General features: G+C 34.7%; 1 protein-coding gene across 1 annotated transcript; it reads left to right on the top strand.

The window, feature by feature from the left end:
* The first annotated feature begins 301 nt into the window (after positions 1-301).
* Positions 302-19,829, top strand: LOC121420123. The gene is made up of 13 exons (XM_041614659.1): positions 302-567; positions 2,491-2,743; positions 6,769-6,825; positions 9,804-9,860; positions 10,897-11,009; positions 12,348-12,415; positions 13,296-13,474; positions 14,441-14,479; positions 15,612-15,740; positions 16,536-16,637; positions 17,685-17,825; positions 18,601-18,963; positions 19,573-19,829. Exons 1-13 carry the CDS (start codon positions 544-546, stop codon positions 19,779-19,781), a joined length of 1,734 nt encoding a protein of 577 aa, XP_041470593.1. The 5' UTR covers positions 302-543; the 3' UTR covers positions 19,782-19,829.
* Positions 19,830-21,591: the final 1,762 nt, after the last annotated feature.

The raw sequence follows: 21,591 nt of genomic DNA, 5'->3' as shown, positions 1-21,591 counted from the left end.
AAATTTCCAGACAGTAAAAAAGGAGTAGGAGCATGGTAAAGAGAGAGAGAGAGAGAAAGAGGGTGAGAGAGGGGAGAGAGAGCGGAAAAATAACACAGCTCAGGTCTAAAGAGCATTCCTCTGAATAAAAGTGAAAGGTAAACAAACGATTTTTTTTTGAAGCACAAAACAGGACACTCCTCATGGGCACTGTTACACATTTTGCCTCCTGTCAACACATTACCCTCGCATTAATACAATTCCATTTCTTTAGCCAAGGTTATTTTCCCTTTATCCGTGCAAACAGAGCGTTGACACAATGTTCGCACTGCGTAATTCCGCTGTGCTATCAGACAAGAAGAGTGGGTGACCTTACGGTTTATTGATTTCACCGTGATACACGAATGTGTACGCACGCACACGCACGCATCGCATAAACACGCACACGCCACGCACAGTCATGCAAACTTTCATTCCCTGCAACGGAGCAAATCTATGTTCACCAACCGTCTACCAAAGATGTAGGCTATTGTGCTGCGCTGCATTGGACATACATGATTTAAGATGACCAACGAAGAGAGCACACGAGTAAGTATAATTTCATGGGTAATATATTGCATTGTGTGTGCTGCTATTTGTGTATTAAAGATTCATGCGAATGTATTCATCCTTTAGATTTATCTTTGTTTTGTTCCTTTCTCCTTATTGATTAGATAATCCCTTTTATTGATTTTTCTGCTTGAGGAAACGCTATGGGGCTTCTCAGAATTAAAAAAAAATGTGTGTCCGTGAGAAATGATACTCATCTATAACAATATTGACGGAGGGAAACAAGTTTCGCTTCGTTTGATTTTGTCTTCTGATCACTTTTCCGTTCATTTTGATAACTGCAAGTCGAACATATCGAGTATATGTGTTTTTTCGGCGCCATTTTTATAACTTCATGAACCTGTACCGAATTTTTTTAAACTAGAGATTTTTTCCGCTTTTGCAACCATTTATCACTTTTCATTCGGATGCAATAGGTGTGAGTCAAATGAACTTTCGTCAATGACGAACTTTTATCATGTTGATTAGATAATCACTTTTATTGATCGCGGAGAATCCGAAAATGATACACATATCCATTGCAGAAATTATCTGTATCAGTATAGTTGGTAGGGTGAAATAATAATAATTATTATTATTTTTACATTCGTCTAGCATGTGTTACCTTTTTAAAACCAATGTCTAATGGTGAACACTGTAGTCGAGCTTTGTGCAAACTACAATTAGAAAATACATCTCCCCCCTTTTCATACTATATTGACTAGGATTGGTCTATTCACGTTGCTTATATTAAATATATATTAACCACGTTAATTCCCCAACATCTGATTCCTAATCCATTGATCGGTTTCTGACCTAACATGCCTAAGGGAAATGTCTTAAAAAATTTATTCCCTACATCATTTGAACCCTTGTTTATTCTCTCTCTTTATTTCTTTCCTCAACCCTGTTTACTCTTTTACACTCTAAATTCCAAGAATTTAAAATAAATCCAGATCGGCCGTGAATAGTTGTTGTTGATTTAGCTTATACGGCGCGTATCATTCAGTAGTGAATATTTGTCACCAGCATAATATTAGATTTAGATTTAAACCTTGTTGATTTGAATATAAATCTAAAAGAATTGAATTTAAATCTTTTGAGATTCGAAAGTTAATCCTTAAAAAAAAAAAAAAAATGGCTGGTCACTATTCACAGCCGATCTGGATTTTTTCAAATCCTTGGAATTTAGAGCGTACCTTCCTTCGTTATGGTAATCTGTAATCTATTTTGAACCCATCGCTGATCTTTTATCTTTAATCATTACCTCGATTGTATTCAAGTTTATTTCAAGTTTATTTCAGTGTCCAACTATTTAATTATTTTCACTCCTTACAAATGTATTTCTGTGTGACTGAAACATTCAGATTTTATAATTCGGCACAGATAAAAAATACAGGTTAACATAATCGATTTGTAAAATAATTCAAAATATAGGACAATTCATATGATCTCGTTAGATTAACACAATTACAACAATGCACACTTAAAATGTTGGGCAACATACTGTCCACTGTATTGGGTAATGTATAAGCTGGTAATATATATATATATATATATATATATATATATATATATATATATATATATGTGTATATATATATATATATATATATATATATATATGTATATATTGTATTATATTATAAAAATCATTATCCAATTTTGAAATTCATTACCCAATCTGATATATTGGGCAGATTTTAACCAATAGTTGTGTGGACAATATGTTGCCCAGTAATGGTTAAAAATTTGGTATTTTTTGCCTACTTTTTTAAGAGTGTGGTTAATGAAAGGGGAAAAATGACAATTACCGTGCCTCAGCTGATGAGCGTTCCTGAGCCAACACTGTATTTTTTTAAAGGGCATTTTCTGGCAATTTAAACTTACAAATAAAAAATCTAATTGCATTTTCCTCACTAGATTGAATTGAGAGAGACCGGAGGAGAGTCGGACACTCAGACGAGAGCCTCCCCTCTCCCATCTGGACCTCTGCTTACTACCAACGGAGGACCAGCTGCCGCAGAAAATGGCGGGAAACCGCAGATGGATGACGGGTACGAAACAAAGCAGACATTTAGCAAGAAGAGGAAAAGGGTCTACAAAATCGTCTGCCTTACGTTGGTCGTTACTCTCCTAGCGGTGCTCGTTATAAGTTTATCAGTCTCGCAAATAGGTAATGTCTTTTCGTGATTTTGGTTATGGATGTAATGTGCGGTGTGTAGCCATGACGTCGCGCGGGGAAATGAGACCCAAGATGGGAAATGTAATAAAGGTTGTGTTTGCGGATAAATCAAATTGAATAAAGACGGGGGAATGAGATTGAAATACCATTACGCGGTGGGGAAATGGGGATTGGACAGGATTGTAGAGATGTTAACATTACGAGTAGAGAGAGAAATATCGGTTTTGACTTAGGTTACAGTCTTACCAATGATACGTGACCCGAGACAGAACAATGATATCCAATTCAGAGTAGAGTAATACCTTTGAGCGATATGAAGTCGGTTTCACGAATGCAACTGTAGCATTTAGTGCATGAAGTGAGTAATGCGAAATTCCTCAAAATTTATTTGACTATTCAAAGATGATATAAATGGCTTCATTGACTCTATACTAAAATTAACGTGAGATTTACCTGGAAAGGACGTTAAACCCAACAACCTTTTCATTATGTCTGTGGCTGGCACACAGTAAAAGATCTGAACTATTCTCGTCGCGATTTATAAAATGAAACAGAGCCATTGACCTCGGAATGTTATCAGTTATAGGAACTTAATAGGAAAAGGACGATGTGACCACATATGTGTGTATTAAGGAGAATATCACAAGTACACATAAAGATCGGTTCCCATTCAACAGTTAAAGAGAAATGTAAAAGGGTTAATCGATAGTTTAAAGAGAAAACCCGTCTTCCAAAGAAATCCATAGATACATATTAAAAGATTAATTTAATGAAGTCACTGAAGTCTCTATTTCGAACTTTTTGGAGGCAACACGATAACCTTTAGGAATTAATATGTTACTTCATGTATTTATTATTGAAATGAAATTTGGAATTTTTCGTATTGAAATACCGATTACTCGTTATTTCTATACAGTATCCTTTCAGATTGGTATGTTAATAATACATGCATTTATTATTGGAATAAAATTTTAAACTGTTTGTAATGAACACACATCCAATTCAAACCTTTTAAGAGGCAATATAGTAGCTTTTTGGAATTAACACGTTATTACTTCATGCATTTATTATTGGAGTGAAATTTTAAACTTCTCGTGCTGAAATATTCATTAATATTTATTTGTATACAGTATTTTTTGCATTGATAAGTTAATACTATATGCATTTATAATTGGAATGAAATTTTAACCTGTTTGTAATGAAAAATTGATAACGTACATCAAATCTAAACCTTTTTGGTGGCAATACAGTAACTGTTTGGAATTAATATGTTAATAATTCATGAATTCATTATTGAAATTAGATTTTAGACTTCTCGTACTGAAATATTGATTAATATTTATTTGTATACAATATTTTTTTGGATTGATAAGTTAATTCTATATGCACATATTATTGGAATGAAATTTTAAAGTGTTTGCAATTTAATATTGATTACGCACATTGAATTTAATTTTTTTTTGAGGCAATACAGTAACTTTTTGGAATTACTATGTTAATAATTCATGAATTCATAATTGAAATTAGATTTTAAAATTTTCGTATCGAAATACCGATTACTCGTTATTTCTATACAGTATTCTTTTCATAGATTGATATGTTAATACTATACATGCTTTACTACTGGAATGAAATTTCAAATTGTTTTGTAATGAAATATTGATTGATGATTAGTTATTACTATACTATTGCTCTCTTTTCTACGGAATGTAAAGTACTATCATTTAACATAAAATGGAGGCTCTAGGTACATTATTTGTTTGTAGCCTTCATATAAACGGGTATTCACGTTCACTGTATACAGTTTTTTTTTTAATGCAATAATGGCTTTATTATGTTCAAATGTGGTAATTTGATGTTTATTGACTTGTGAACGAAGTTGTGAACAAAATAAATTTCCGATAGGGATGAATAAGGACGAACTTTGAACTGTTGAACTAGAAGTTGAATTAATAACAAAAACTTGCAGAATAGGGGAAATTTTATATGTTCTAATTCATTACGTTATTGTTCCCAAAATCATTCATTGGAAAACTTCGTGACTCCTTATTCATTTGTTTTATTAATAATATAATTATTATATTATCGTTGTGAGCTCAGTAAAATTGTAGAGCGATGATTATTGTAATTGTGATTTCATACTTTTTAAATCCTACTTTTTCTGTACACTATTTACATTGGTTTTTTTTTCATTTTCATTTATTTATTCCACCTTTAAAACAAATAACATAATATACATAACTATTGTATTCATAAACATAGTGTATCAATGATCAAATTAAATATATAACATAAGTATTTAACATAAGGTACACAACAAAATGTTAAAAAAGAGTGAGGATCCTAAATAAAATGCAGAGCTTGTAGAAAATTAGGCTCCCATCGGAAGAAAATATAATATCATATTCGAGGGATGTTAATACGAACGCGCTCGAAAGTTTTACTAGCACAAAGCGAATGAATCTCTTACGAATTAATCAATTCACCTACGAATGTTTATTTCTGTTTGATATTTACCACGCAAAAGATTGTAGACAATAGCCATGATAGTTGTTCCATACTTTCGCTATCTTGAGCTGTTTTAATTTGTGTGTTGTGTGTGTGTGTGTATTTTGTTATTCTAGTAGGGAAATGAATATCAAGTTGTTTATCTATATCAAATTAAAATGTCTTACCTATAACATGAATAATGTTAATATATCGACTCTTCATTGTTCAACCAAAACATCATTAATTGACACATTCTGTATTTCAATTATCAATTTGACACATTCTGCATTTTTATCATTTCAACAAAATTGTGAATTGTTATTTTACATCCTTTCAAATAACTGAAAATTATGTTGGACTTTCCCTTTGAATCGTTTTAATCGTGTACATAGGTTTACTACGCAATGTGAGTGAAGGTTAGACTATTACGTAAGAATAATTACGTTCATTTCACCGTGACTACAACGTGAGACACCGCCTTGCTACAGAAACAACACGTATTTTCACACATAAAATTTGCTATTCACAAGTATAGTCCTTCGTTTCGAGTAGTCCTTCTTTTTGAGTAGTCGAGGACAGAATCGTCATAAAAAAGTGATACCCTGATAAACACGATGAATAATGCATTAAAAAGTAGGCCACAGAAAAAAATATTTGGAGCGTTGTGGCCCAGTGGATTAGTCTTCTGACTTTGAAACAGAGGGTCGTAGGTTCGAATCCCAGCCGTGGCGTTATTTCCTTCAGCAAGAAATACATTCACATTGTGCTGCTCCAAACCCAGGTGAGATGAATGGGTACCTGGCAGGAGTTTATTCCTTGAAATGCCACCGCGCTGTAAAAGGCTTCGGGCTAAATCCAGAGTAAAAATATCCGAGTCTTATGGCAGCGTATATGGATGTTATGACACAATGTGATATGCCCTATACAATAATTGCGTTATGATTATATGTTTGAATGACAAGGTGACATTTTATGATATTTGATTCTATGTATATTTCCAAATTCCTTACTGTAAATTCGTCCATTTGCATTTGTAATAACCAGTTTTGAATTGTAATTATTATGTATTTACTTCATCAGTCTCTTGGGATTTGATGATAAGGGGTTAACTCAAAATGATTTAACGAATCACAATGAAAAAGATTTAGAAATCAATTCGATAATAAATTTGATTTTACATTGAATTATAATAGAAATGACGATGCTGAGAATGAGGATGACGACGATGATGATGATGAGCATAATGATGGCGATGATGATGATGATAGTGACGAGTGATAATCTGATTTATGACATTATTTATTTTCATCTAATTTTACATCACCTTTTATAAGACTGCCAAAAAGGCAGATGAAACAAAAAACAAGTCTGACAATTCATAACGATAAATAGACTGAAACAACGAAGTTGGAGGAGATAAATTTTCCATATTCTTCTGTATTGTAAGACTTCATACTGATGGTGATGGTTAATAGGTGCGAAATAAAATATCAATTAACTTCATTTTATATACCTTTCTCTTGAAGGTTCATCACATAAAAAGACAGGATCTCAAACATCCACAGTTGCTACTCTGACCGAGCGTAAGTATCCTTATCCTCTATTTAACATTTTCCATATATTGCCATAATCTTTATATTTTTCAACCGATCTGATAACATTTACAATTTTTTTCTTTTGTTTACCTAATTTCTTAAATCGTTCCATTTTCATCACTGTTACCGAAACAAATATACAAGAGTAACTAAACCTCTTGCCAAATACAACCAATTATGAGAGCCAACGTCATGAACATAATTATATAAAAACTTCTTTTAGGTAATCCCGGTCGTTGTTTGTTGTTGTTTGTCATAATTCTTATTATTGAGTTTCATTTGAGAATTTTCGTTCGTGTCATATGCCATGTGCTCCTTTAAATCAAATAAACATAAATATAGTTTCCTTGTGGACCTAACTCAGTTCCCATAAAAGCAGACACAGATAAAAAAAAATAATTAACAATAGAGATAATCTGACTAAGAATGAAAAGTGATGAACTTTAATTGCCTCCCCGCGAATGCCATGGAATACAATACTATGATCTGCAGGAAGGATGACATGTATGTCATTTTAAAGATCAAGTCCACCCTGACAAAAAGTCGATATGAATAAAAGGAAAAAAATCTAACGAGCATAGCACTGAAAATTTCATTAAAATCGGATTTAAAATAAGAAATTATGATTTCAAAGTTTTGCTTAATTTCACAAAACAGTTACATGCACACAAAAATCCATCGATAGGTTTTTTAAATTCTCACACGGTCAGGTTGTACTTCTAAAGATTTTCTTTATGTCAACACAATGTATATCGATAATGCAAAGTAGTTCATTTTGGTAAAGTTGTTCAATAAAACTGTATCGGCGTTTACTTAAACATCTGATATAATCCATTAAGTCTTAAAACTCACATGGGTTTTCAGCGCTTTCGATGGCCATAGAATATACCAATGTGCCTTAAACTCTAAGGTTATTTCGAAAAAGAAAATATTCTGTAATTGCCTGCAAATCATTAGATTGAACGTTAGAAACACAATGGATTGTAAGATTTTCTTTTACTATGGATATAGAAAACTAGGATTTATTTAATAACATTTATCATGCAATAGATTCGATGAATCATACTAAGTTCTGTAATGTTGTCATTCCATCATCGTTACGGATGACAGTTATTTGGTCAATTATTATTTCAGCTGAAGGACATTTTTTTTACTTCTTTTCATCTTTCATTATATACAAGCAAATGTTCAGAATATTATTGAAACTATAAAACGACCTTCGTATTTGCCAAGTGGTTTCACTTTTGAAAGAAAACCCAACCGAAAGAGATGGTAATAAGTGCAACCTCCTTGACTGCTTTATATTCAACTGATGGGCCAACAAAATGATAATTAAAGAGCATCTTCACAAGAGCCATAGGTGCTCTGTAGCTCCCGACCACACAACGTTATCCATTTTCAAATCCTTGTGCAAAGCATGTAATTGGTAAACAGTTTGCTAATTGGACCCAAACAATACTGACAAAATAAGGAGAGGATTTTGAAAATGTCCGCACGCCCCAGGGCGGATAAACCTAATTCACATAGTATATTTACATGTAATCCCTAAATATTATCATGGGGAAGGTTATCAAATTGGTTTGCCAATTACGCCTAATAACATGAAGAATCTTTACATATACAAGGTCAATTCTTCAACAGGACCAATTACTTTCTGACTGCATGCACTGAATCTTTAGAAACACGTTCAGAAATTTGACAAATAAATGTCGTTTTCAAATGACTTGTAATTGGTTCTTTAGTGACCCTTTCTGAGACAGTTGGCAATGCTGGATTAGAGGCCTCAAAGATGGCATCTCTCTAATGTCAGTGGGCGTATCATTACTAAAGGTTTGGCTGAAGATGGCGGTAAAATGCCTTATAATGCTCATATTGAGATCTTTCACTTGAAATCTGACATTCGTAATAGCCCATTTGCAACTGCGGACGTGTTATTTGAGCATATATCCATGTGGGCTAATCTCATTTCTTGTTTAGGAAGGACAGTAAATTGTCATCTTTAATAAATCTATTCGAGATTATGTTAGCACCTGAAGGTCAAGCCTTTCGATAAATAGGTTAAAGATGGGTTTTAAAGTGAAGATACATATATAAGCCTACGGTTATATATTGGAGAGTGAATGAGAGCCAGAGAGAGAGAGGGGGGGGGGGGGGGGGAGGGAGGGAGTGCAAATGGGGGGAGGTGTGGGGGCAAAAACTATTACTAAAACGGTTCTAATACGATTACATAATGGCGAGTTGTTTTTTTTGTTTTTCGATCATTTCCAGGTCTGCCGATCCTCTTCATTATTCTTTTACCTTTTATTTTCTTACGTGATAAGATAGAGACCTAAAAATAGAAAATATGAAATTTCATTTGAATTCTAATTGAAATCGGGTAATCGCTTGAAAACATGCAATCTCCTTACGCCTTCTACACACTAGAATACTTAGTGTATCCATGGTAACTTGCTGCTGCCAGCGGTATATGACGATAAAGAATACATGGCTGTCAGCGGAGCTGGAGAAAGGGATAGCTGCCCCCCGATATTTACAGTAAATTTCAATGAATTCACAAAAATTATCACGAATTTTTTCAATTTTACTTTAGAAAATGCCAAAGGGATCCAATGACAAAATCCGTCGCGTCGCTCCCTCGCTTTTTGTGTCTTCTAATATTTTTACGCGTCTTGCCCTCCCGGGGAAATATATGCGTACGGCCATGATAAAAGGACAACGTTTATAATTTCACCTGATAATCAACATCGTTTTTTTCCCCTCAGTTTCACCCGTCGGCTGGTGAAAGCTTTTGAAATGTAAAATAGGTCTATGGAAAATTGAAACATATTTATTTTTAATTAAGAAATATCATATTAAGGTTGCTCAAGAAAAGTAATGAATTCTATACTTAACCTTATTGACATCAACATGACAAGCTCGTTTATCATGTTTCTCTAACGCTTTGATATTTTCTTTTCCAAATGCAGAAATCCGATGGGACCACACAAACAGACCAACAGTTCCCGCTGTTATTCTTAATATAGGTATTATTTTTATTAAAGTGAAGTTCACACTGAATAAAAGTCTGTTGTAAAAATAACAGAAAAAAAAGTAATAGGAAATATTGGTGAAAGTTCTAGTACCTCCTCAAGACCTCTTCGTTCATCGTCTACAATGCAGTTAACTCCTGGACCTCGAACCTCTACAAAATATGGTGACCGCGCTTTTTCTTCAATTGCCCCTTCCCTTTGGAATAAGCTACCATCTTACATTCATAATGCCAAGTCTGTGAATCAGTTCAAAACCCTACTCAAAACCTACCTGTTTAACAGATAATTCACAGTTGTGGGTCGGTCAATTGAGGTGCACACCAGTTTTGAGTTTTGATTATTACAATAGTTGTATTACCTGTTTCATTATCCCCTGCCACTCTTTTTTTTTTTTTTTTTTTTTTTTAAAAACCCAAGTACAAACCATAAACAGAACACAGTGCGCTTAGAAACAACAGTAGTAAGCGCGTTATAAATGTTATGTATTATTATTTATTATTAAGTTAAAATGTATTAAAGAATAACAAAGTAATAAGAATTTGAACTTTTGATATGTTACGGTTTATACGGGCAGCTGCCCCATATATATTATGTCATATAACATACCTGAATTTCACATTTTAAATTGTTCGTGTTAATGGCATTTCATTGATTTTTTTTACCATACGAAATATAGAGAAACATGACGTCACAAATAAAAAAAAAGTTCTAATAACCTCTTTTTAATGGATTTTCCTCAAACCTGTAAGATGGACATTAACAATGTACGGCTAATTACAGCAATAATAATCACAACACTAAACAACAAATATGTACATGTCGACCGCACATGAACTCCGAGTTTCTAAGGCACAACTTATGCAGTTAGTTTTGTGCAATTGTGAGACTGTATTCACTTATAAATAACGTGGTTTTTTATTGCATAGAATTCGAAAATTTTGATTTGTTGCAAATACGTTATTAGCCGTTAGTCAGTTAATATCTTTATTTTTTCTTGTATAGTTGTATCGATACCTTTTCTTTTACACAGATAGTGTATCGGTCTCTTTATCACTCACATTCCCCTCATCAATGTACAAGGACACTTACTCAGATCGTAGCTCACTAGATTACAGGGAGATGGAGTCAAACTTTACCAGAAATGTAAGCTGATATCCTATGCTTAATAAATGCCCACTGTTATTATTGCTACGTTGAGATTAATTTCCCCTTTCTACCACGTAAATTTCTGTTATAATTTTATTCATTTGTCTAAAACTCAATAAATATCTCTCTATGTATATACGTTGTAACCGACTATGCTAAAAATGATAAAATTGATGACGAAGTATTTTATGATTTGTTAGATCCTTTTTTTAATAACTACTATCCAATATAATAGGAAAAACTATACACTTCATTGGAGACCACGTTTTATCACTTAGATTTTGTCATGATTTTCTTTAATATATTCATTATGGATGGGATAAAATTGCAATCATTTGTTTTTCAAAATTTAGTTGTTACATGATTTTGGTACTAATTTTGACTAGCAGAGATTGCAATTGACCTTGTTTATCTTACTATTGCTATCTTCTGTTTGCGTTTATATATAAATGTTTGCAATTCTATGTTGTTTTATGTTAGGCAGGGCCCCCATGTAAAACATTATTTAAATCAATGATGGGTATACCCTGCTAAGATAAAAATAACTGAATAAATAAACAAACACGAATTTGGCGCCAGTAGTCAACGATATTGTTTTTATGAAAATAAGCATGCAGCGGTATTTTTTCTTCTTATTTTGTGTGCTTTTTGATACTTGTATCAGGCGGTCAGGCACAAGCAATAATCATATCTAAAAGATAAATTGCTATTTTTTCTTAAGGGAATACTGAATATTAGTTTTAGTGTATTATACCCACCAATCGAAGAGCAAATGACGAATATAAAAAAGGCCGATAAAGAGGAGATGAAAGAATAAAAAACAGGGATTGACGTGATTTAAAATTGATTAAAATTGCAGTGTCTAAAGGACATTAGCCATAATATGAGGGGTTAGCCGACCCCTCTAAAGAAATTTCAATAAGGGGTTCTCATTCCGCGACGTACAGCTGAATCAAGAACACAGTAAATATATTGGAAATTCCCGGCAAATGACAAAGATGAGCTTGGAGGTCTTTGTCGAAAAATTGGTGAACCAATACACCAGTACATGCCTAAGTTTAGGGGCTGACGATGATTTGCACATGTCCTCTGTCCTGAGCCCGGGACGAAATTGCAGTTTTGATTCACCGATTTTTAACAAATTCTTCTTGGTTATCCCTTGTCATGAAGGGCATTTGACAATACATTTTCTATGTTCTTGAATCCGCCATGCGTTGTTGAGAGAGCACCAAAGACTCCCTTATACCTACACTAACCAGTACGATTCTTATCATTGAATGATAACCTTACGCGTATGTCACCTAATGTCTTCATCCACGTTGCATTAAAATGCAGATAGATGGCGTCCTACAAAATGGCGAATTTTCAACCGTCTATGACAGAGTCACAGTTGATAATATAAGGTGGGTCATTGTATTTTATTGGTAATTTTTCATTATTCTTGAAGATTTACGACTAATGCTATTTGATTTCGAAATACATTACAGTGAACCTAGCTCATACGTATACGGATAGGAATCGTGGACCTATATCATTTACCAGACTTCTGTAATCCACATACACTTTGATTATGAACAAGCACTGAAATGCAAATTATAAATTTTTATACATGACTAAACTCACAATACTCCTTTTCAGAATCCATTATTTCCATACTTATATCAAAGTAAGTCCTTAGACTGTCCCTGATTCAGGGTTAAGCGTTTCGAATGTCGACTGGCATTAAATGTCAACCCCCCCCATAGTTGATTGTATCTAATTTATACACGTTTGTGAAATTAAAACGTATAAACGCCCACATACGTACCCATACATATTTATGGACGCCTAATAGCAGAGACAGTTAAAACTATTTATAATTGAATAGTGCCTTTTTGTTGCATTTTCGTACACTCTTAAAATGTTGGGCAACATACTGTCCACACAACAACTGGTTGAACAAGTTATCCAACTCTAGGTAGTTTTCAACCAATACTGCGTAGTTTTCACCCAAAACACATTATCGGTTAAAACCTACCAAGAATTTGGTATTTAGGCATTGTCGACCAAGAAGTTTTAACCAATTGTTGTGTGGACAGTATGTTTCCCAACATTTTAAAGAGTGAATAACAGAAGTTATCAATATATTTAAGACGATCATGCTTATCGAATGTCAATGTCATAGGTTCCCTATTATCATGCGTCATACATAGGCCTCGTCGGTGTATCTACATGTATATAACATTTTCGATTAGGAATTGGTGGAAAAACAAAGAGTTAATTTCAATTCTTTCTTTTCTCTAGATCAGGTAGTATCATCATCGATATGACCATTCATCTTACTGGTATACCAACACATCTCCATGGCAACCTAGCATCAGTTGACATTCCTGAGATGGAGTCAATTCTCGGGATGAAGGTGCAAACCAATTTAGAAGATGGATACCCATCAGATGACGTAGTGATTTTCAAATTAAATGGTGGTAAGTTGGAATTTTAGAAGTTTAATTACCAATCAAACTATTCACTATATCATTTGTCCTAAAAACAATTTGTAGATATAAGTTTTGTATTTCCTATTCCATTTCATTTATTTTATTTATCTATTTACCCATTTATTTATTTATTTCTTATTTATTTATTAATTTATCATTATTATTATTATTATTTTTTTTTTTTTTGGGGGGGGGTGGTTGATTTGTTCATGTTTTTATTTGTTATTGTTGTTTTTTTGTTTTGTTGTTTGTCTTTGCTTTTGCTACTTTGTACTTGCCGCATCCGTATATAACAATTATTTTCACATTCTTTTTAGTGTTGGTGTGTGGGTTAAAAAATGTTCTCCTGGCTTTTTAATACATTCCGGTTCCCATTCATTAATCTTTTTTACTTTTTTTTCAATTGTTACAATGATGCAAAAGTAACACTTTAGATGATCTCTTTTGTTTGTATTTATTAATGTTTTAATGGTATGTTTAATTGTTAGTGTCTCTTGTCTGTACATGATTTTGTTGTCACCTCTTGCTTTAATGAAGTAGAAATAAATGCTGAATTGATTTGAAATGAATTAACTGCACATCGCTAAAGCTAAACATGCCACATGTTCGTACGTGTGATTATTCCTGTAGATAGGGCCTATAGTAAATATGGTAGTTGCCATTTTGAACATATTATTACAGTAAAGATTTCCAATGGAGATAAAATGGTTACCCTATTATCAACAACCGTAATACTTTGGGCTGAGGGATCAGTTCTTTCGAATCAATGCTCGCATCATCATCTTATATTTTTCGTTCATCAATTATTCGCACAGACTCTGATAACCCTAGTTAGAACATGTGCAAATTGACATGATGACAAAAAAATCTCTGTAACCGTCTAGTAGCTTTCACAGAACAAAGATATTACATCATAATTTAAAGAATATATTTATCTGTTTATTTTTATTACAGCTAAAATCAGCGCTTCATCTCTGACGACCATAGCACAAGGCAAGACGTCTATTATATAATCAAACAGTGAATGGAATACTATTATTCATTTATTATTTAAAAAATTAGTCACCTACTCATTCATATCTGTGGTAATGCTTTCATACTGTTCCTTCTAGATTGGAAAGGGAAAATTGCAGGCAAGGGGAGTGGTGGATCGATATTGATACTGTATACAAACCCTAGCGTAGATCTACATGAATGATAAGTTGGATGAACTTATTTTCAACAAGGAGAGGGGGGGGGGGGGGGCCCGGGGGGCCACTTACATTGACGAGTGGATACCATGCGCGACCAAAAAAACACGTAAAAAGGATGTCTTTTTCACGATAGGGCACGTTACGTACGTAACGTGATAAGGGTGTCAAAAACACAAAAATAATGAAAAAAGGGTATCTATTTCGCTAGGAAGATTACGTGTTTAGGGTCGAATTTGCGGGGATGATAAAACAAAATTAAAATGTTTTATAAAGGATGTCCTTTTTGCCCCAACACTTCGTGTGTAGAGTCCGATTTGCGCGAGGTACGTGTAGAAGGACGTGGGGTCGTACTAAACCAAATAAGGTAAAGCCGACGACCGAAGGACCCGTAACAATAAAACTTCCTGTACTTGTTTAGGGGTTCATTTCAGGTAATATTTGCCAAGAGTATCGTTTTGTTTCCAATACTTGTTAAGGGTAGGGTTTCACACGCCAGTACTTGTTAAGGGGTGCATTTTCACAATATGGAAATTACGTGTTTAGGGTGCTTTTCGAGACCCCATGGTCGCGCATGGTATCCACTCGTGAATGGAAGTGGCCCCCCGGGGGGGGGGGGGGGGGTAGTCTCGGTGTACGGTGTACGTGGTAGATAAGTTATCTCAATTTCCCTCGATCTAAAGTTAGAGAAATATTTTGAATAAAACATTCAGAAACATGCAGTGTCCTGCTCCAGAAACCATTATTCAGATTTTGACTACATTTTACATTTGTATAATTCATGACAAGAATAGTGGAAAGACAATTTTCAGAGATCGCAGTTCAAAAAAGGCACAAGCGATTTGACTATAAAATCGTGCAATTGTTTGATAGATTCATTGAGGCGTTAGAGTCACTGATTTAAGATCGTGTATTTGTTTTGTTTTCCTTAATAGAGATCAGTATTCCTATAGTTCACAATCCAAGATGTTTCCAATGTTCTTCTAGCCCTGACTGTGTACCACTCTCCTGGGTATGTGACGGCGATACGGATTGTAACGAGGGTGAAGATGAAATGAATTGCTGTAAGTTGTTTGTATTAATTTTATTAATAAATTAATGAATAATAAGAAAAGTGGTGCTTTGGGGAATAACAAAGCCCATTGGCTTGCAGTTCAATAACTCTTTTTGAAGGAACAAAGTTTTCATTAGGCCATAAACTAAGGATCAAACTGAGCACTCACCCCCAACATGCCCAATGATCTCCACTTATTTTACACGTGTTCAACTAGCCAGGATCATAAAACAAATCGGAATGCAAATATTTGGACATGAGATAATGATTCGGAATATATAATACAGGCACTTTTGACAGCAAATAGATTTTTTTGTGGAGGGGGGGGGGGGCAAAATATTGTTTACATTGTTTTAAAATATTTGAAAAACCCCTTCAACCCCATAAAGTAGGCTCATTGGGAAGAAATGAGGTATGTGTTGGCAAAAAAAGAAGAGAAGGGGAAATTATTATTTTTTCAAATTGCTACGAAATACTTTTCCTACATATTTAATTCTCCCAAAATATTGTTATCAAAGAAAAAAATATTTGTCTGAAAAATGCGACAAATGTGGAGGATAATCTGTCACTGAGTTAAATACCTGCAAATCTGTGTATATATCTCTATGGTCGACGCTCCCCCCCACCCATCCAGAATTTTCATTAAATTATCACAATATGGCATCCGAACGACAATTACTTTATATCTCTAAAACAATCTTGACAACTCTATTTTCCCGAGAAAATGTGACTTTCCATAATCATAGGAACAAAACACTATTTTCGATGTAATATACGTTTCCAAATCTACTATTACTGTTTCAAGCATGCGATGAAGGTTTCTTATGCAGTAGTGGAGTTTGCGTGGATCAGAGCTATCGATGTGACGGGTTGCCCGACTGTGATGCAGGGGAGGATGAAATGAACTGTAAGTTTATGATTAAACTATCATCGACCAATTCTTCTAAAAATTATACCTTTGAATATAGTTGTAAACTGCTGAAACAATAACAACCGTTTTGCTTATAAGTCATACCATGGAGTTATCTCTATTGCCAGCCTGATGCCAGCCTGACACTTGCACGATTTTGCGTCACGCATTGGCACGACTCAAGTCGTGCCAGTGCGCAAACTTGTCGTGAACTGGCGTGAAGTGTGTGTAAACACGTCGTGACATGTCGTGACTGCGTGGCATGTCGGGACGATAATTTTGAAATGTTCAAAATTTTGGTCACGACAAAATTTAGCCACCGGGTCGTGAACTATGCGCAAAATGTTCGTGAACTCGTCGGGACGATGCGTGCCCGTGTGTGGCAGTACGCGTCATGCCACGACTGTCACGAATGGTTCACGAATAGCTCACGTCGTGTTCACGAATAGTTCAGCACGACAGCGTCCGAATCGCGCAATCTCGTCGTGCCAATGCGGGAAGTGCGCAAACTATGCGTGAACTCGTCGTGCCAGTTCGTGTCAATGTGGACACTGACGGGCACGCATTCGTGAACTCGTCGTGAACTTGTCCTAAACTATGCGTGAACAAGTCGTAAAACAGTGCGGGAGCCTTCAAGTTCGTGCCCCAAAATGGCACGACCTGCCACGACCTAATCGTGGCCAAAGTGTCAGCCTGGCATTAGGTCATAGGGTCGACATGCAATTGTTTAAAAGAAGAAATACTTGTATTTGCATTGTATTAATTAAATCACGGGAATACTTACATTAAGTCATATCAGACTGCTTTTCAGCAAGTCCGTGACAATAAAAAACATGATTGTAAAAGTGAGACAATACGAAAAAACTGTTTAAAAGAAGTAACACATAAAAACAAAACAACTTTGCAAGTCTAACCCATAATCGCCAAAATAAATATTATCCATAATAAATTTACTTATTATATGCTTTGCTCATTGACATGGGTATATTTCATTCATAATCACGCCACAGCTCATTTTACGTTTCTTACTATTTTCTCATCCAGGCACGTGTAACTCAGTTGCAGAATACAGATGTCCGTCCACCCAATCTTGCATTCCAAAGGGCGCCCTCTGTGACTTTAATCCTGACTGCCCTCACCATGAAGATGAATCGGAAAGGGTTTGTCACTTCGATTCATTTGCTGGTAAGTTTACGATTTCTGCTAAAATTTTATACAGATCATTGTTTATATAAATAAATATCAATTGTCAATAGAGGCTTTAATATGACCATTATCGTCAGTTTGGGTTTAGTCAATGTCGATCCAGTACTTTTATGCCTATCCAAATATAATTTGGAAATACTGATAATGAAATTGATAAATGAAAAATAATGTAAATTTCACTCTTTCATTTTCATTTCCAGTGTTCTGATTCTTCTTCATATTCTTCGTCTTCTTCTTCCTCTTCCCTTCTTATTTACCTCCTCCTTACTCTTCATCTTCCCCTCCTCCTCCTTATTATTATTATTATTCTACTTTCCCCTTTTCTTCCATTTTGATGGCAGCTTCAAGATGCTGAAGATAACTTAACTCTAGACAATTTTCAATTATTTTTCCCTGTATGAACATATGGTATAATAGCTTTCTCAAGGGCAAACCACCTCAGCTTATTATCCGATATCTGATTGAAATATTCAAAGAAAGGTAAAGAAAACCTTTTCCATGCGTTATTTCAGGAAGATGATCACTCTCTTTATAACTGTTTGTTGGATCTCATTACCATCTAGATGTATCGTTTTCTCTTAAACTTTTGTTGACTTCTGTATATCACAGGCTTAAGGAAAGTGAAATATAGGCCTAAGTTTGCATATTTTAACTGGAACCACAAGCAAGGAACTGAACCTGGCCTCTATTAGTAATATCAGTATTAAGAAAATTGAATACTAAAAATTTAAACAATCTTTCTTTTTTATGACAGAAAACAGGAATCTTACCATCGGTAGCAGCCGTGTCATCAGTCTACCAATCAATCGGCAGGAGACCGGATTTATTGGACCCGGTTCCTTCGGTCTTTGGTTCTTTAGCTCCCCCGAAAACCCGGCTGAATTTCTTATAAACGTTACGATCAGCTTCAGGGGCAGCGGTGGATCTTTTGTCAAATTCGGGACCGGTCTCAATGCAACGCGGGGCAATTTGGCAGCGTTTACCGAATCCGACGAAATGAGCCCAGGTGATTTGAATCCGTTTTACGCGAGGAGTGAGAATATCTGGGTGATCATCTACCAGAGCGATTATGACATCGTAGAGGGCGCTTTCAGTGTGACTGCAACTCCACCAACGGGTATGTTAACTTAATTTTTCAATGTCCTTTTTATAATAATGATTATAGATCCTTCCACTAGACAAGGCCCCGTGTCTCATTTGACGTGGTTATCACAAACCGAGCGACCAGTAAGAAAGACTAAGCTCACAAACCCGGGTGAACGAGCTACTGAGGTCAACCGATCTCGCGGTCATACAGGTTTCGTCAGCTTTCTTCAATCGTAAGTCTCGTTTCAAATCTTGTTTCTCGTTATCCAAGTCACGTGGCCTTGCCAATAGACTAACCTTTGCCCAAGGTCCTCTGTGTTAAAGCAAAGTATACCTTCGCCATCAGCCCAATAGGAGAACAACTTAAATAATTCATCGCTCCTCAATACCCACAATGCAATATTTAACAACCTTTCTAATGACATTTCCATTAAAATTCATATATTTTGCGTGTTCCAATTTTAGTGGTGTTGTTTTTCTTCTCTATTCTCATGATCATTCAACAGGAAATATAAACATGTTCCTATTTTTTTATGGAAATTGCTTCGCAATGTGTGCCTATTTTTCGGCTTTCAAGGTCGACACGTATGATCAGATGGTTAACGTCTGGTGATTCTTCTTTCGTTTATCGTATGTTCAGATTGCGCAGATGGAGAAATCGCCTGCCAGTTCTCACCGGAATGCATCCCGCCCGGAGGACGTTGCGATGGTAACGAAGATTGTACATTCACCGGTGAGGATGAGACACTTTGCCTCTCTCCTCCCGATCCCGATGAAATGAACAATAATTATACAGAGTACTCAAGCAGCTCGGATTCGTTTAGCTCATCAGCCTATTTCGGGAACTAACAAAACCGAATTAAACTATTAAAGTTATGGTAATAATGATAATGATGATGATGATGATGATAAATAAAATAATAATAAGGATAATGATGATAATAATGATAATAATAATATTAATAATAACAATAATAAAAATAATGATAAAAATAATAATAATGATAATAAAATAACGCAATTCTGTATAGGGCAAATAACATAATGGTGTAACGTCCCTATGCGCTTCCAATGATAACATCGCCTCAGCATTTGTCAAGCAGCCTCAAATAATATATATCCTTGTCATTTACCTCACCTGAGTTGAGTGTAGCACGCAAATATTGCCTTATGGGTGAGTTTCGAACCGACGACCCCTATCCAAATGTTAAAAACAACACATTATATACATAATAAAATCAAAATATAGTTCGCGATGCAGAACGGATTCCAGAACACAGGAGGCGACTCGCAGTGCGCGCGAGCTTTGCGTGCGAAGGCAATGAACGGTTTTGCCCCCCCCCTCCTGTGGAAAATCCTAGGTACGCTACTGTGTAAAAGTCTAGGTACGTTACTGTGTAAAAGTAATCTACTGGTGCTGCTGTATTTATTTTCCATATCACAATGTTTAAGTAAAAACAAGGTAAATATATGCACATAAAACTCGAAAGCATAGTGAAATGGCTGGACAAACCCTCATAGCTTTGTTAAAGTAACGACTTTATTCTTCTCCAGTTTCCAGAACATATAAAGCAACGGTTTTTGTACGTCACGAAAAATGAAATTACAAATCCAATTTTAGTTAGTAAAATGTTGATATAAACAATGATGAAAAGACAACAACAAACATTGCAAGCGTAACGTTGCCAACCGGTTTTCTGTGTGTCAATAACATACAGTTAGTGATTTGTACTTTCCAATCTAAATGACTGAATGAAATTGATACCATAATGAACAAGACTAGTTTGCTTTAAACTGAATCTTCGAGTGGTGTATATCCAATTTTCAAACCCTAAACCTCGAATGATTTTTTTCTCAAGAAGGGCATTGTATATCAAAACTACGAGTTGTATAGATAAGTATAAAATTGTTTCTTCCTATGTAGTTATTTACATTTCGAATATAATGATTTTCTGTCATTTGACGAGACATAATATCTATTTTTTACACTTTACAGTAAGAGTAAGTGCTTGTCGAATATAATTAGGCCATTCAACAGTGATATTAGATTTGACAATTGAAACATTTATTTTTATATGTATAACGTTTATCATCATACGATGGTAAATGAATGACATGTATATGTATTTTGAAATTCATCACGACACTTAAATTCTAGCAAATATGATTAAATCATGTTATCATTCCATGTTATAATTACAGGTGAAAATAAGAACATCTGAAACCTCAACTTGCAAGCTATGATAATCAATCGATATTTTTACCCCCCCCCCCCCTCCGACAATCCATTAAAGGATTTAATGGTCTACCAGTAGCCTACATGTGCATCTTTATCAAAATAATTCAACGTGAATGAGTCCTTTTCGATTAATGTCCGGTACTGTAATAACCTGACAAGATAAGCATGAAGTTAATTGCAAAACTGTTTGTAAAAAAAGATACAGATTTAATTATATATAAGATGCGTTTCTAAGAGTAGATTCGAATAATTGTGCTGAATTTGAATTTATTTAAATTCCATTATTTCTTCTTTTTTTATTTTCCTAGTCTGAATCGTGACAAAAACGATAAAAATGTACAAAACATGCGTTGCATTATAATTGAGCAAAACATTGACACACGGTGTTGCGTGAAAATATCGTAAATAAAACCAAGGGGT

The sequence above is a fragment of the Lytechinus variegatus genome, chromosome 8 (genome assembly GCF_018143015.1).
Source record: "Lytechinus variegatus isolate NC3 chromosome 8, Lvar_3.0, whole genome shotgun sequence".
Lineage (NCBI taxonomy): Eukaryota > Metazoa > Echinodermata > Echinoidea > Temnopleuroida > Toxopneustidae > Lytechinus > Lytechinus variegatus.
The sequence above is the reverse complement of the archived record's forward strand: the minus strand, read 5'-3'. Positions and strand labels throughout refer to the sequence as shown.

Bases quoted from the DNA above. Each gene is read 5' to 3' on its own strand.
- LOC121420123 (XM_041614659.1), top strand. From the start codon at position 544: ATGACCAACGAAGAGAGCACACGA. The intron at 12,416-13,295 runs GTGGGTCATTGT...TCTTTTCTCTAG, and splicing joins GTCACAGTTGATAATATAAG to ATCAGGTAGTATCATCATCG. The intron at 16,638-17,684 runs GTAAGTTTATGA...TTTCTCATCCAG, and splicing joins AGGGGAGGATGAAATGAACT to GCACGTGTAACTCAGTTGCA.